Source organism: the organism of the source record quoted next, unplaced genomic scaffold (assembly GCF_019419815.1).
Source record: "Pyrus x bretschneideri cultivar Hongxiangsu unplaced genomic scaffold, Pyrus_bretschneideri_v1 Contig63, whole genome shotgun sequence".
Classification (NCBI taxonomy): Eukaryota; Viridiplantae; Streptophyta; class Magnoliopsida; order Rosales; family Rosaceae; genus Pyrus; species Pyrus x bretschneideri.
Window position 1 is genome coordinate 230,609 of NW_025999802.1, and position 15,658 is coordinate 246,266.

At 39.1% G+C, this 15,658-nt stretch overlaps 3 protein-coding genes across 4 annotated transcripts; 1 reads left to right on the forward strand and 2 right to left on the reverse strand.

Moving 5' to 3' along the window:
* Nucleotides 1-4,853: 4,853 nt before the first annotated feature.
* On the reverse strand, nucleotides 4,854-6,211 carry LOC125471998 (thioredoxin-like protein YLS8). Of its 2 annotated transcripts, none has more exons than XM_048573018.1 (2): nucleotides 6,068-6,211; nucleotides 4,854-5,317 (listed from the first exon to the last, which is right to left on the reverse strand). In XM_048573018.1, exons 1-2 carry the CDS (start codon nucleotides 6,185-6,187, stop codon nucleotides 5,009-5,011), a joined length of 429 nt encoding a protein of 142 aa, XP_048428975.1. In that variant the 5' UTR covers nucleotides 6,188-6,211; the 3' UTR covers nucleotides 4,854-5,008. The 2 variants fall into 2 exon arrangements, with proteins under 2 accessions (XP_048428975.1, XP_048428976.1); XM_048573019.1 differs by having other exon boundaries at nucleotides 4,854-5,395; nucleotides 6,068-6,185.
* A 1,931-nt stretch (nucleotides 6,212-8,142) lies between these two features.
* On the forward strand, nucleotides 8,143-11,270 carry LOC125472077 (porphobilinogen deaminase, chloroplastic-like). The gene is made up of 5 exons (XM_048573138.1): nucleotides 8,143-8,516; nucleotides 8,848-9,253; nucleotides 9,874-10,080; nucleotides 10,558-10,735; nucleotides 10,868-11,270. Exons 1-5 carry the CDS (start codon nucleotides 8,254-8,256, stop codon nucleotides 10,978-10,980), a joined length of 1,167 nt encoding a protein of 388 aa, XP_048429095.1. The 5' UTR covers nucleotides 8,143-8,253; the 3' UTR covers nucleotides 10,981-11,270.
* Nucleotides 11,271-11,300: 30 nt separating this feature from the next.
* On the reverse strand, nucleotides 11,301-15,286 carry LOC103943219 (serine carboxypeptidase-like 34). Its single transcript, XM_009353458.3, has 10 exons — nucleotides 14,945-15,286; nucleotides 13,715-13,825; nucleotides 13,456-13,551; nucleotides 13,263-13,355; nucleotides 13,031-13,107; nucleotides 12,636-12,926; nucleotides 12,396-12,532; nucleotides 12,172-12,264; nucleotides 11,933-12,038; nucleotides 11,301-11,817 (listed from the first exon to the last, which is right to left on the reverse strand). Exons 1-10 carry the CDS (start codon nucleotides 15,234-15,236, stop codon nucleotides 11,668-11,670), a joined length of 1,446 nt encoding a protein of 481 aa, XP_009351733.2. The 5' UTR covers nucleotides 15,237-15,286; the 3' UTR covers nucleotides 11,301-11,667.
* Between the last annotated feature and the right edge of the window lie 372 nt (nucleotides 15,287-15,658).

Consider the following 15,658-nt stretch of genomic DNA (forward strand, 5'->3'; position numbering starts at 1 on the left):
TGTTGAAATCTAATAGGAAGTTATATGTTTTTATTGTTCACGTGCTTTAACCGTTGATATCTCTAGAAGTCTTGACCTCCAAGCCAAATCTTGCAGTACCTTCCATTTTTATTTCCATGACACTACTTTGTGTGCAAAAACAAGGAATTTCCCTGCCAATTAATTAACATAGCATCTGAAGGCCTAGATTGTAATAAATTTGGGGCACAAACATGTTGATCCTTGAACAATGTCCCTTTTGTTATGGGCAAAAGAGGTTTCCTATTCTATTTGGACGTAATTTAGAAAAGTATATAAGGATTTCTAATCAGCTTGTGATATGCGTATCCCCTTAGGTTCTAGCTCTATATAAGTAAGCATCCATACGCGAGATATTCAACAACGATCGACCAATACTAAGGGCTGGTTCACGACGAGGAGAATATAAGATTGAGACTCGGGATAAAATGAAGAAGCATATGCGTTCAACTTTTTAAACCCCAAATATAATCCAAGTGATCGTGACAGTGTGGGCAGTTCAGCCCTAGGTGGTGTTTCCGCTACACAGGTTCAGAATGCAATGTCGAATTCGAGTGCACATCCTTTCAAGGCTCATAACAGCCATACTGATATCGATACCAATAATGATAGCAATAGGAAAAGTAAAAGTAAAAGCTGTGGAGACAGTATGATCATGTACAAGTGGTGGGAACATCTTCTAAAGGATTTAATTGAAGAGATAGCGAAGCGGCTAAGCCTTAAAGACAGAGTAAGAATGGGGGCTGCGTGTCGATCTTGGAGCATTGCAGCATCAAACTGTTCAAAACAATTAACAAGAACAAGAAACAGCAGCCAGGAATTGGAATCTGTTCCCAAAATTCTAATTCCATGGGTGATAGAATCTCATTCCTCTCCATATTCAACAAAGGTGATGTGTAGTATGTACAATCCAAGTGAAAACAAAATCTACAACAACCTCAACAGGTTTGCACTATTTCCTGCACCAGTTGGTCCAAAAGATGACGACGCCCCTATTAGTAAGCATGTTGTAAACTACCGGGTAATCCGGTGCTTGGGGTCTGTGGAGGATTGGCTGATGATTTCGGACTGCGTATGGCACAAAACCTGCAGGACTACCAACCTTGAGAGTGCCAAGGTGAGGCTCTACTTGTTCCGCCTAATGACAGGTGATCATGTTAGGCTGCCAAGCCCAGGCCCAACCCCAACCCCAACCGCAAGTTCCCAAGAATACTAGTAACAATGCATGCATTGTGGCAGCAATTGCAGCAGACAGACGTATGCTGTTGTTTTACAGGCCAACTGATGAGAAATGGACATGCCAGTTGAACGATAAAAGAATTTGTGAAATTCAATTCCATGATGATGGCAAGTTGTATGCATTAGAGATGGAAGATATTCGCCGTGTGGTTGTTTTTGATCCCTAAGAGGTGCTTGCAGATTCTGATCAAAGCACTATATTCGAGGGCAAGACATTAGATGTAACAGTGCCCGATCTTATTCCTCATGAAATGCATTCTTCGACAGCGTCCTTGTTCAGTTCCTCCAAAGGTGATATCATGTTCTTTTGGCGGGATGAGCCTTATACATTTATAGTGTTGAAGTTGAAGTTTGACGATGCAAATGGTTCACCAGAATGGGTAAAGATGAACGGCAGTCACTATCTCAAGGACGAGGTAATCTTTGTAGGTGGCGGAGTAAACACCTCGGTTCCTAGGTCCAAGCTGGACAACTACTCACCAAACTCGGACGAGTTTCTAGGATTGGGAGGTGTAAACTGCATCTATTTTCCTAGCGAGGTAGATGTTCGCAATATTTGTGTTTACAACGTAGCCCAAGGGACACTAGTCAAGTATCCTCCTACCCGGCGTGGACCAGGCGCCCTTAAACCACATCGGACGGTTTGGTTTACACCCAAAACTGTCGTCAAAGACTATACAAGTACTGATCCTGCTCCTGTCGTCGAAGAATGTCATCCAACTAACACTGACGATTGTGACGAGGAGGAGGATGAAGATGCTACGATTTGTTTCTCCAACAATTTCATGCTGCTACAATCTCTTCATCCAGATTGAATAACATTCGTAATATATAGCTAGCTATACTTACAGAACATGGAACCTTTTCATTTGTAATTAAGGATGGTATTTCTTGTTTAACTTGTGGTCATCAACAAGGCAACTTTAATATACCTTTGTTTGATTTTCTACCTTCATCAACAAGGTCATTAGCTACACACATTATATATATCCATATATATACATATATATATATGTATATTTCTTTACCACATGAAGTGAGGAATTACCAGTTCGTCAATATCTTAGTGGCAATCAGTCTTTCTGTTTAATATATAGGCAAAAATTAACTATACGCTTTCATCAAACCATGAACAACCCCTCCTCAACCTCAACGAAATCATGAATACCTACTTGTGTTCTTGGTTTTGAATTGGACTCTAATAAAAAGGGAAAAAACCTAATTAAATTTGCCCAAAACAAAAACAAAAAATAGAGGCCGAAACCCTAATCACATCGTCTCAATCGCGACCAACTCCCTTTGCCAGAATAACACAATCCCAATTTCCCTGCAACTTCCACAGACTTCGCCGCCACCCCTTCACCCAACTCCCCACAGGTGCCCTTCTCATTTTCTTGTTCTACTATTTTTCCAGCTTTTTGGTCAGTACCTCTGTGTTAATCTGCTAAATGGGTTTACTTTTTTGGTTGGTATTTAACTTAAAGTTTTGATTTTTAGTCAAGACCTGTGATCGTTGCCTCATTGGTTCGTCTGAAACTTTATACTATTAGCCAACTCCAATCATTACTTTTTTGGTTTTCTGCATGTGGGATGTCGTTTTAACAAAATATCACGTCATTTCGAATATTTATCAGTTGTACTTGCTTAGCCTGAAAACTCTGCCGATAGTAATAGGATCGCTCCAGAATCTTTTTATTTTGAAAAACTTCCAAACATTCTATAAAAATGGTAATGGTATATATTAGTTGTGATGATTATTATGAAATTATGAATAAGACAGATCAATTTGTTAGTGTTATTAATGCAACACTACTACTTGCTGCAGTCATATTTTCAACATACCTGTGAAGGTACATGGGACCATCGATAATCACAAACAGTAGCAGCAGCAATAGTGATAGTGGTGACAACGTCGACAACAGGTGGTCCGACTATCTTCCAAGGGAATTAATTGAAGATATAGTGAAGCGGCTAAGCAGCGTTGCAGATTCAGTAAGGATGGGTGCTGTTTGTGGATCTTGGAGCAGTGCAGCATCAAAATCTTTAAAAGAATTAAGAACAAGAAGCAACAGCAGCAGCCAGAAAATTCCATGGGTAATGGAATCTGATTTTTGTCCAGGGTCACGAGATGTCAATTGTAGAATCTACAGCCCAAGTGATAAGAGAATGTACAAGTTCGCACCATTTCCGGCACCAACACCAGATGATCACAAACACATGCTCAGGAAGCATTTCTGTATCAAACACTATCGGGGGATCCAGTGCTTGGGCTCTGTGGATGAGTGGCTAATGGTTGCGGACCGCACATGGCACAGGCCTTGCCGGGCTAGGGGCGGTGAGAGTGCCAAGGTCAGGCTCTACTTGTTCAATCCAATGACAGGTGATCATGTTATGCTGCCATCTTAATCGCCTTTCATCTCACCCAAGGATTCATTCTTAGAAAAGATAGTGGCCTCTTCAGTTCCCGATACTGATCCTAATAATACTAATAGTTGCATTGTGGCAGCAATTCCAGCAGGCAGGAATGCTTTGCTCTTTGGCAGGCCAACTGATGAGAAATGGACTTGCCAGAGATGGTACCACCGAAAATGTGGCGATCTTCTATTCCACAATGATGGGAAGTTGTACGCAATGGTGCAGGAAGATATCAGTTATCTAGTGGTTTTCGATCCCCAAGAGGTTATCTCCTCCAAAAATGAGTACAGGGGAAAGACATTATTTGTAAGAGTTCCCCACGACATTCCTGGTGAAATGGAAGATGCGAGAGCGTACTTGTTCAGGTCCACCAAAGGTGACATTATGCTCTTCTGGTGGAGTGAAGTGGAAGATATATATCTGATGTTGAAGTTGAAGTTTGGTGTTCAAACTCGTCAAGCTGAATGGGTAAAGGTAAGCGGTAGTCATGATCTCAAGGACGAGGTGATCTTTGTAGGAGATGGAGGAAACACCTCGAGTTCTATGTCAAAGCTAACCAACTCATCAATCTCCGAGTTGTTGAGCCTGAGAGGTGGAGGTGGAAACTGCATGTACTATGATGGCGAAGAAGTTGTCCGCCAGATTTGTGTTTATAACGTAGCTAAAGAGACACGAGTCAAATATTATTATTCGAGCAGGAAAAAGCCGTACCGCCTTCTCGGCAGTGGCGACGCACGGGCACCAGACGTCGTTGAACCACAACGTAAACAGGTTTGGTTTACACCCAAACCCGTCGTCAAAGATTACAACTCGTAGTCTTAGACCAACCGACCAAATTTCATTCTGTACAATTTCTCCAAGTTCGTATTTAGATAGCTAATTACATTACAGTGGATTGAATAATTTATTTTTCTTCATTCGAAGCTGCTTAAATTCTTGTTATTTTGATTTCATCAAAAGAAGCTAAGAAAAGCTTATACAATTTTCTTTTTTTCTTTCGTTCCAGTAAGGAGCAGGATTACGTGACCTGACATAGGTAAGTCGATCAGACTAAATTTCAAGCATCAACAATCCAAGGACTAGTCAAATGCTTGACGCAAATGTATTTGCTATTTGATGATCTATGTAACGCGTTGCCTACAACCTCTCAATCTTAAAAATAACTTATTAGACCCATCATCTTCTTCCCAAGTCCATAAAGCACTTTCATTAATGCCACAACGTAAAGAAAATAAGATGTCCGTTAGCCGGGTTACACATTTCAAAGGTTCAATGCAACTCCAACCAATTTCAAATTACAAGATATTCCCCGAAATGAATTACATGTCTGCAGGGCTTAGTAGCGGTACTTGGTGGAGTAGTCCTTGGGAGCAATGACCAGACCGCGTCCCTTCCTTGCCCCACGGTACACTGTCTCAACAATGTCAATGAACTCTTGCTTGTCCTTGAGAGCCCAGTTGATCTTATTGTTGTTCCCCGTGCCAAGATCAATCATAATGTGCTTGTTTCTGAAAAAGAACATCACTGTCGATGGATCGTACAGCTCATACATCGTGTTGAAATCAGGAACCTCTGTGATGTCCACAAGGTAAATCACAGCAAAGTTTTTTAATGTCTCAGCAACCGAAGCCAGCACCTCATCCATCTAATAAACCGGACATGATAACCAACCGCAAGTTAACCGGCAGCTTTCAAATTAGGGTTAATAAATATATCCAATCTACTGAAAAAAGAGAGTTGATAAATGAAACAAGGATCAGAAAAGAGGCTTCATATACATAATACATGGTGAAAAGATCATTATAATTCGGACTACTTTTCATGAACACGGTCCATCTAACTTAAAATTTTTCATCACAATAAAGAAATGATCCGTATGAAAATAAATCGTTGCCCGTCACCACAGTGAACACTGAACAGCCAAACAAAAACAGAGAGAATTTCATAGAACACTGAAAACGGTTTACAAGATCGAACATTTACGATATTAGTTGATAATTTGGCTTGCTCGGGAATCAGTATGGAATATATCAATATACGAGATTAGTGGAATTTCAAAACTGCTTCATACTTGGGTAAAATTTTACTAAATTAGTCTAAGCAACTCAAATCTTCAAGCATACTGCAAATACGAAAGGTTTACATACACCAAAGAATTTCAAAGGATATAATTACTATATGCATATACGAAATAAAACCCTAGCAAAAGTCAGCCACACCTACTCGGTTGCTTAAGAATCATCGTCTCTCTCCAAAATAATAGGATTTTACCATGTAATCGAATCAATTTTGAATAAAAAATAAGAACCATAAAAAATAAAATTAAAATTAAAATTAAAAATTAAAAGAATTGAGGATTTAGGGTTAACGAAAGCTGCGAAAAAGGAATTCGAACCTGCATACAGGTCTCATCCCAATCGTGGCCGAATCGGATGAGAACGAGACGCTCCTCCTCGGCGAGGATGGCCTGATCGACGGCCCATCCTGAGTGGAGGTGCGGCAGCAGATACGACATCGTTTTCCGTCGACCCTCTCCCTCTCACCCTCTCCCAATCAAAATAGTTGACAATTTTTTAAGAAAGAAGAAGAAAGGATGCTACGCGCCCCAACCAACTTATACCAACATGTAGTCGGTGGGGCATCGTTGCTTTTACGAAAAACATTTTAGAACCGTTGGATGAAACGAAGGGTCCAGATTAAAACTTGAGAAAGGAAACGGACTGAACCCGTATGACCGGAACCGGAATAACCCGCTAGTCCAGGGTCCAAGCATCTTGGATTTGGCTCTGCAACTGTTTTGCCTCTCTTCCAATAAGTTTTTCGTTCAAGAATTAATGAATTAATATTAAAGATAAGAAAACAGCAATCGTGTGAACCTGAGATGATAATATTGATGCGAATGAAAGCATTAACATCAAAACAAACAAGAAATCGAGTCTTTCCATGACTCGTAGCTCAATTGGTTAAGAGTATCCAACCTCGTCATCCGAGGTTCCGAATTCAAATCTCCTCCGCCAAGCATCGCTAGTATAAGAAAAGGAATCAAGGCTACGAAATATGAATCAAGCAATTGAATTAATTAATGGAAAGGGAAAAGGGAAAGAATTACCTGCATGCAATTGTCGTCCCAGTCATGGCCGAATCGGATGATGACGACACGCTCTTCCTCGGCAAGAATGGCCTGGTCGACGGCCCACCCTGAATGCAGGTGCGGTAGCAAGTACGACATTGTTATTGTTGGTCGATCACTCTCAGCCGCACGTCTAAATTCCTTATTTCATAATTATTCGCAGGAGAATGCCCATGGCCCTATCAATGCTTGTGACTGGTTAGGATTGTGGAAGCCTCCAGAAGGATCTGGACCTGTTACCTTTTTTCTTTTAATAAAAATAAAATAAAATAAAAAACTAATTTGGTGGAAATTGCAATGTGCCCTCGACTACATGTCATATTTAACCGTGTATATTTAATTTAGTGAAATTGCTAAATTGTTTCTTATGAGTGACTACTTCTTAAGAGATTAACTACATAATTTATTTTTTAAAATAAGCAATTGACCCGTTAGATTTTATCCATTTTTCTATCCATGATGCAATGGCTGGATTGCCCTATTGAAATTGAGATTCAAACTAGCGTTCATAAAAGGAATACATTTGCTATAGCCAATATAATTAAGGTCATGTTTGCACTACATTCAATTTGATAAACTTTGTTTGAGGGTCCAGTATTTCAAAATCTTTCTCAAAATAGAAGTACATTCTCTCTAGCTAATGTGATCAAGGTTCGCCTGCACTATATTTAATTTGATAAGCCCTTTTCACTTTAAGTTAGCACATTTTTAAAAGGTTCAGTCATCATTGGTTTATTACGCTTAAACTAAAGTTAATATACTTTTGAAAACCCAACAGAAGAAAGTAAATTCGAGTTCAATAAATTAAAGTAAAAAACATGTCGAAATAATAGTATGAGTGAAATTTTTTATTGAAAAGACCTTAGTATATAATTAGGAACCTGTAACATACTTAGAAAAAAAAAAAAGTTGCATATTCCAAATATTGCTTTTACTAGATGAAAAAAAATTGCATTTAAAGTATAAAACTATGGCAACATGAGCCACAGTCATGCACAAGTTAGATTCAAAATTGGAAGTCCAAGAGGAAAAAGGGAACCGGATTCCGTCCTGAGTTTAAGAGGTTAAGCCTCCTAAGCAAAATACCCAGAGCGTTGAAATTTGATCTAATAATTACAAATGAAGATTCTTTTAAAAATTATAATAATTATAACCGTTGGATCAAATTTCAACTATTCGTATAATTTACTCAGGAGTATATCCTGTTCCTGGAAAAACGATCCAAATCTGGTTTGCGTAAAAGCGGGGCCGGCTCGGGTTCCAAAAAGTGAAAATAATACCGACGTGGCAAGGCAGGAGTTGGACTTAGCTGAGGCAATCATGCGAAGTTGATAAGGAACCGGACGATAAGACCTAAATTATCCTATCCAACATCCATCCTCAGACAATCCCTTCGAACTCCAACACTCTCCAATCCCCAGCTCCTTCGTCTCTCTCAATCTGCAAGTGCAATGGATGCTTTTTGTTCTTCTCCTTCCTGCTCCTCTTCTCTTTTGACCAAGCAGGCGCTTCCTTCATGCTCTTCAATCAACATCGCAGCACGACTGGGCACCGTCTCAGTCCTCCACTTGTCCATGCCCTCCCTCAAGCCTCGAGCTTTTCCCAACTCTATCAGAAAACAGAGTCTAATTGGGCTCCCAAGGGCCTCCATCGCTGTTGAGCAACAGACCCAGGAGTCCAAACTAGCCCTAATCAAAATTGGCACCCGAGGAAGGTACATTTTTTATGTTTTTCCCCATTGTTTACTTCTGGGTTTCCTCCTATTTGAAAGTGTAATCTGATTTTAGCTCAATTACTCCAATTATCCCTGTTATCTGTAGATTTCTAGATTTAAATATGCTCAATTGTGCCAACAATCGGTGATATTACTTCAAATTTAAAAACTTTCTGAAGATTTTTCTTAGGACAAATGATGTGATTTTGATTGTATTTTTATAATCTTTCAAACTTTGACTAAATAAGTTATAATGATGGATTTCTTTTCAAATCTTGTATTTTATGTCTTTTTTCGTGAGTTATTGATACTCTTTCTGGATATAGGATAGCCCATTAGCACTTGCTCAGGCTTACGAGACAAGAGAGAAACTCATGGCATCGCACACTGAGCTAGCTGAAGAGGGCGCAATTCAGATTGTTATCATAAAAACTACGGGTGATAAAATACTGAGCCAGCCCCTTGCAGACATTGGCGGGAAGGGTTTGTTCACCAAGGAAATAGATGAGGCACTCATCAATGGCGATGTTGACATTGCTGTCCACTCAATGAAAGACGTGCCTACCTACTTACCCGAGGAGACAATTCTTCCTTGCAACCTTCAGCGAGAGGATGTCCGAGATGCATTTATATCTTTAACTGCATCTTCTCTTGCAGATTTGCCAGCTGGAAGCACTGTTGGTACTGCTTCACTTAGAAGAAAGTCACAGATACTCCATAGATTTCCAACACTCAATGTAAGCTACCATATTATTCTTTGGTGTCACGTGCATCTCTGACTTCTGCTTATACCATGTCGAGAAGATTGTTTGCTAGCTATGTGTTTGATTTTGAAAGTCACGAGGCTTGTATTTTGCCTGGGTCATTGAATGGATATACATTGGTCCGTTTACTTCATTCTATTGTATCCCGGTGAAAAAATCTTGTCCTAAGAAGGGGTTGTGTGTGTGTGTGTGTGTGTTGGCGTGACGTAGGGTTGGGTTGAAGGTCCGTTGTATATGTTCGTTATCTGAATGAAAATGCTAAGTGATGGTGACTTTAGTTCCTTCCTAGCCAATTGCCTTTATGAGAAAATGTTTAGGATGGATTTGAAGTGGAGCTAGATGTTCAGATCCATGACATGCATGGCCTTTGATTGTGGCTTGTCAGGAATAATTAATAGGGCGATGCAGCTGCCCCTTTCCTTCCTGAATACGATTGAAGCATGACTCTTTTCTTATTTCCTATTTATAATTCTCTATACCTGTGTGTTTGCACCTCTCTCCCTAGCACTATTGCATGCCATTTCTTAGGTTTGTGACGTTTCTCCTGTTTCTTTTTAGTTTTTATTCACGTTGTGGTTAATTTCATTTTGCAGGTGCAGGAGAATTTTCGGGGTAACGTCCAGACACGGCTGAAAAAGCTTAATGAAAAGGTGGTCGAAGCAACCTTATTAGCACTGGCTGGACTCAAACGCTTAGATATGACAGAAAATGTGACTTCAATTCTTTCACTAGATGAAATGCTTCCAGCAGTTGCCCAAGGGGCAATTGGAATAGCCTGCCGAACCAATGACGATAAAATGGTGTGTATAAATCTTTACATTTCCATTCTCAAGCTAACAGATTGAATAATGTTGTACTTTTGCACTAGTTGAGTAAAGTACTTTCATTGAATTGGCCCCATGAACACACACTTGGGTATTTAGCAGGAAGTGTTCGAAATAGCTAAAGGGAAGCAATTCTAAGCTATTTTAGTGTGAGAGTGAGTAGTAGCTAGAAAATCATGGATCAATAAAATTTATGCAAAAAATTGAATCTTTAGATCCATTTGGATTTGTGAATGCAAATGCTTCTGAACTTTCCTGTGGTGATTGATATATATAGATATATATGTATGTATGTATGTATGTATGCGCGCACACACACACACACACATTATTTCTGGGTTAGTACGAAAACCTTGTGCAATATTAATGCAGAAATTGTGGCCTCCTAACTGCTAAGCTCTGCTTTGCCTCTCCAAAATATTATTAAATTTTTGGTTCTTCTTTTCCTTGCAGGCTAATTACATAGCGTCCTTGAATCATGAGGAAACAAGACTAGCAGTTGCATGCGAGAGGTCGTTCCTTCTGACCCTGGATGGGTCTTGTCGAACTCCTATTGCTGGATATGCTAGCAAAGATGAGGATGGTAATTGCATATTCAAAGGGTTGGTGGCTTCCCCTGATGGAACCCGTGGTACGCTTGTGCTCATACTCTTAAGGAACATTCATTCAGTTTTATTTCCTTGTTCTCCACCGTAAACTTAAAAAGGAAAGAAAAGAAATTAATTTTTGGCACTAATGATGCTCTCCTTCTGTCTATTTTCAGTACTTGAAACTTCTAGGAAAGGCCCGTATGCTTTTCAAGATATGATCGACATGGGTAAGGATGCAGGCCAGGAACTTCTTTCACGTGCAGGTCCAGATTTTTTCGGTATTTAACACGAGACTTGCTAATAGAGAAAGCTGCGGAAGTCAATGCAGCCTTCCTTCCTCCTCGTGCAAATTTTGGTGGTTGCAACCAATTAGTTTATTTATCATCCTTTGAGCTGTCTGTTGTAACGTTAGTATTTGTTTTTCTCTGATTTTGTTGCTAGAAAGAGCGTCCGTTACATTTTTAAGGATAGTTGTTTCATTGATTGTATATTAGCATTTAGAAGATAAATCGGTCACACTATAGGCTTAGCTTGATTGTTCTCTGAGTTCATTTAATTGCCAAAATTTTGTGACTCTCTCTCTCTCTCTCTCTCTCTCTCTCGGCTGTAGATCACACATGATTCGAAATGGTTGGTAGTTTTCTATGACCTACAGTTAGTTTTCGTTTATGGTGGCTGCCTGCTCAGGGATGCAAATAAACGAAAACTTACTGTAGAAAAAATGGCGACGCCTAATCCTGCATCTGGACGGCTATTTTTGTTTATGGTGAACTTACAGTTACAGGGGTCCTGTTCCCCACTAAATGTATGCACAGGTATTGCAGATTCGTTTCACGCAACTGCTTCAAAGTTTGAAAGATTCCACCAATTAAGACTAGGAAATCTGACTAGTACGATTGATGGCAGAGGCTAACCAAGCTTCCAAATAATCGTTTACTTATTGACATCAAGAAGAAGAAGAAGATAAGGAATGCTATAAAGGTTTCGAAGGGAGTTTCCGGTTAGCCAAGAAGTGTTCAACCAGGAGGAGCGACTGCCTGGGCGCAAAAACCGGAACTTCATGGCCTGCGCCTCTAATTGTGACAAACATAAGCCCGTCGTACGCAACTCTCCACCCGCCAACCTATCATATCAAAATTACAATTAATTAATTAATTAAAAACAGGATATCAACCGAACCAAATCAAACCAACAAAATACGAAAAATGCTAAGAGGATACTCAGGAGTGAGGGAGCACCTGCTGCTTGTTGTACCAAGGAGTCCAATCTTCATTAATCTTCAACCTGAGCTTTTTCAATGCGTATCTAGTTGATGTTACCGGAACTCTCCCATCAGTATCCCCGCTGCATATCATGTCGGATAGCAGTTCTATACAGTTAATGATGTACTATTCATGATCGCAGAACTTCAATCATTGAAAGATTTGGTAATTAGCTTTTCATTAGTTCATGAATGATGAATCATTTATTCAAGTACCTATAAATCCAAACCCGGAGACCCCCAGCCACAAGCCTTCCAATTACAGGAAGAATTGATGGTGGTGCATCCTTCCAGAACGTGATGTTATCGCTGCATTTGGATGATATATATTCTGATGAGTAATCACATTCATATATATATCAACACATATGACCACTTAGTTCTTGCATCATTAGTTAATTAATCTGGTGAATCAATATGTAGTAGGTTAGAGGTGGTACTTGCAGTGAGACCATGGATAGGAGATTTTTGTTACATTGGCATGAAGTGCTTTTTGAACGTCAGGCCTGTTCAAATACACATAACTGTAATCTGATGTACAAGGGTCATATCCTGCAGGTCTCTTTTGCCGTACGTCCTGCGCCACAAATTTGTAGTCAACTTTATTTCCTCTAATTATTTCATTTTTTTGTTTGGCATGGTAACATAATGAATAAATATAATTAGTGGGAACTACTTACGGCTCTGGAAAACAGAGTGGGAGCGCCTTGAATCGTACGGGAGTGTCTGTTGGTGCTGCTGCTAGCGTTGCTGAGGCACGTAGGGGTGTACAAGCTGTACATGTCTATGATATCGTACACATCAAAGTACTCATCTAGCAGCTTGTTGCACTGTTCTGATATGTTTTGTTGGCTGAAGTCGCATTCCTTCTGAATATCAAGGTACAAGCGATCAGAGATCACAGCATGATCCCACGCATAATCAATCAATCCCTTCTGCTCTGTTTCATCATCTATTGCTGCGTTACCAATCTGCATCAGCGCATAGCTAGTTCGTGAATGGGACGCATAAAATTGAGCAACGAAGAAAAATATTTATATGATGAGCAATAAGTAGCTAGATAAAAAATGATGACCATGAATCCCTTGAAGTTGATACGATTCTCCTTGGATCTGTCAAAAAGGAGCTCAGAAAGCTGTGGAACATAATGCCCTGTAAAATGCACATGGACATACAGAAGAATAAGATATATAGTTAATCAAAGCTGCATGCATGATATATATCTATACACACTCACACACACACACACACATATGTGTATATATGGTTATATACGTATATATAAAGCCTATGTATATATTAAGTACCTGCGTAGCTCTCTCCAGAAATGTAGAAGTCATGGGACTTGTACTGTGGAAACCGTTGAAACCAGTTGATGATAAAATTGTAGGAATCCTCAGCTAGCAGGCATTTTAAGAAACAAAATGGCTGAGTCGTATAACTTGCAGATTCATAAGAAATGGAAAATTGATAGACAGTCGTGTTAATCTAATCAGATACCGGTAATTGTATCGCCAAGTTCCCGAATATCTTGACTAGTATTGGTGTAAGAAAAACCGACTCCAACAGGAGACTCCAAAAACAACAGATTGGCAGCTGAAAATGAATTACAGACAACATTACGCGTGCACGATTAAGTATTCATATAAGAAAACGATCATCTCAATGAGAAAATTAAATTATGTGTCCTATAAATCTAAATGTAACAATGTCTTTTTCATTAGAAAGTTGCAGTTAAGCTGGCAAGCAATAAAATTACCATTGTTCCAGGTGTAAGGGTTGAACTTGAGCTTGGGTTTGGTGTCATTTTGAGGGAAGAAAGGGCCTAACTCCTCCATTGCTCCGTACCCAATTGATGAACATCCAGGCCCTGCATCCACATCAGGATTTTTATTTTGAATTAATTTAATTTCTCAAGACTAGATAGACAGTTTAGTGTAGTTGTGTATATACCGGAGCATATAGTATGCGACCAAAGCCGTTCATTTACCTCATTTATACTAGTATTTTCAGAGAATTTATTCATTTTCTATCAAATCTATCAAACGACAAAATAAAAACGCACATGTGACATAGCTAGAAAGCGAAACAGAACCAAATGGGCCATTGCCTACTCTACTCAGCGCGTATAAAGAGAAAATTTCTATCATTATGAATGAATCTGTGATGCAATTGCTGGTACTACCAAATAGGTAAAACTAGACAGAATACCACTATATATATATATACAGACACAGCTCCATTCTTTTCAATTTTTATTTTATTTTAAACATTTTTAAATGAAAAATCGAGGGCATCTCTATTAGGTAAATGAAGCCAGAGACAAAGTCAGGTTCAGAGCAATGATAATCATACTTGCGGTAGAAACTTTAAACTTTATAAGGAAAAGGAATTGGGAATTAATCCATCATTGTAGGGTCTGACGGCTCCTCCGATAGTCCGATGAGGATATGGAAATTACACGCGCGCCTGTACATATATTATTCTTTTCATTTGCATGCATGGTATCCTGATTTTCAAATGCGGTTTAGAGGAATTTATTAATTTGAAAGTCTCCTTCTAATTGAACCTATCTATATGAAACAAAAACATAATTAAGCTCACAATTATATTATATATGACTATGGAAAATAAGAAAAAAATGATGACAGGGAAAGAATCGATGGCGAATGCACAACAAAAAGATGAATATATGATTGTGACAGGTTGGATATTTTTTTCACAACAGGGAGTGAGACTATATTCGGGGTAGTTTCTAGTGATAAATGGCAAGAAACGAATAAAATTTACCTTAAAAACTAATAAACTAGGTGATCATGAGAATATAATGTATACGAAATTATTTTGAGTGAAAATTCTCCACCAAAAAAAATAAAGGAAATTTGTGCATGAATTTTTGAAGAATAATTAGAAAAGTTGTTTAACGAGGAATTGTGTGTTAACTACGGTAAGAAACAGTGGTGTGGAAATTAATGACGAAGTCACGTACCTCCATTAAGCCAAAGGAGGAGGGGTTTATCTTGAGGGTTGTTGATGGCTTCAAAGAACCAATAGAAGAGTGCTCTTCCGTGAGTCTGGTTGACGGTAACGTATCCGGCGTAATGCTTGAAGCTCACTGGAGGCTGTCCGGGGAGTCCAGTCACCTGGTCTGCCTTTTGCTGTCTCATATGATCATGATGCTGATGCAGTCTAGCGCCTAGGGTTCGAGTCGCACAACATATGGTAAAAGCAAGCAAATAAAGAAGAATAATATTCAAAGGAAACGAAGAAGAAAAAGCCATTAAAGTTGGGAACTTGGGACTGAGACTTTCTTCTCTCTCTCTCTGTCTATCTTTCTAATTATTATCAACAGAGAAATCCTATTTATGAGGCACGTCAACAGCACAAGTAGCTAGTAGACTAGCTAGTAGTAGTCGTAACAGTCGGACTAGTCCAAATCCAAGACAGATCATTCGTTCATATATAGAATGAGACCCTGATCGTCTAAGGGTGCGGTTTATAAAGTAAGTCCGAGTGGTCCAAAGACACATAAGAATGCTAGTTTTTCTTATCGTTGCTATTGATATGGTTTCATCTTGCTATTTTCTAGAGAATCAATAATAATTTTCTATTATTATTATTATTAGGGAAATGATTTTTCACACGCTATTTTTTTTCTACGTCTTCTATTTAAAAGTAATATATGTAAATTGTAACGTAATTA

Excerpts from the sequence above, each read along its gene's own strand:
- LOC125471998 (XM_048573018.1), bottom strand. The coding sequence starts at position 6,187 with ATGTCGTATCTGCTGCCGCACCTCCACTCAGGATGGGCCGTCGATCAG. Across the intron at positions 5,318-6,067 it reads GGGATGAGACCTGTATGCAG|ATGGATGAGGTGCTGGCTTC; the intron begins GTTCGAATTCCT and ends CCGGTTTATTAG.
- LOC125472077 (XM_048573138.1), top strand. The coding sequence starts at position 8,254 with ATGGATGCTTTTTGTTCTTCTCCTTCCTGCTCCTCTTCTCTTTTGACC. Across the intron at positions 9,254-9,873 it reads ATAGATTTCCAACACTCAAT|GTGCAGGAGAATTTTCGGGG; the intron begins GTAAGCTACCAT and ends TTCATTTTGCAG. Across the intron at positions 10,081-10,557 it reads GAACCAATGACGATAAAATG|GCTAATTACATAGCGTCCTT; the intron begins GTGTGTATAAAT and ends TTTTCCTTGCAG.
- LOC103943219 (XM_009353458.3), bottom strand. The coding sequence starts at position 15,236 with ATGGCTTTTTCTTCTTCGTTTCCTTTGAATATTATTCTTCTTTATTTG. Across the intron at positions 13,552-13,714 it reads CCCTTACACCTGGAACAATG|CTGCCAATCTGTTGTTTTTG; the intron begins GTAATTTTATTG and ends ATTCATTTTCAG. Across the intron at positions 11,818-11,932 it reads CTTGGTACAACAAGCAGCAG|GTTGGCGGGTGGAGAGTTGC; the intron begins GTGCTCCCTCAC and ends TTGATATGATAG.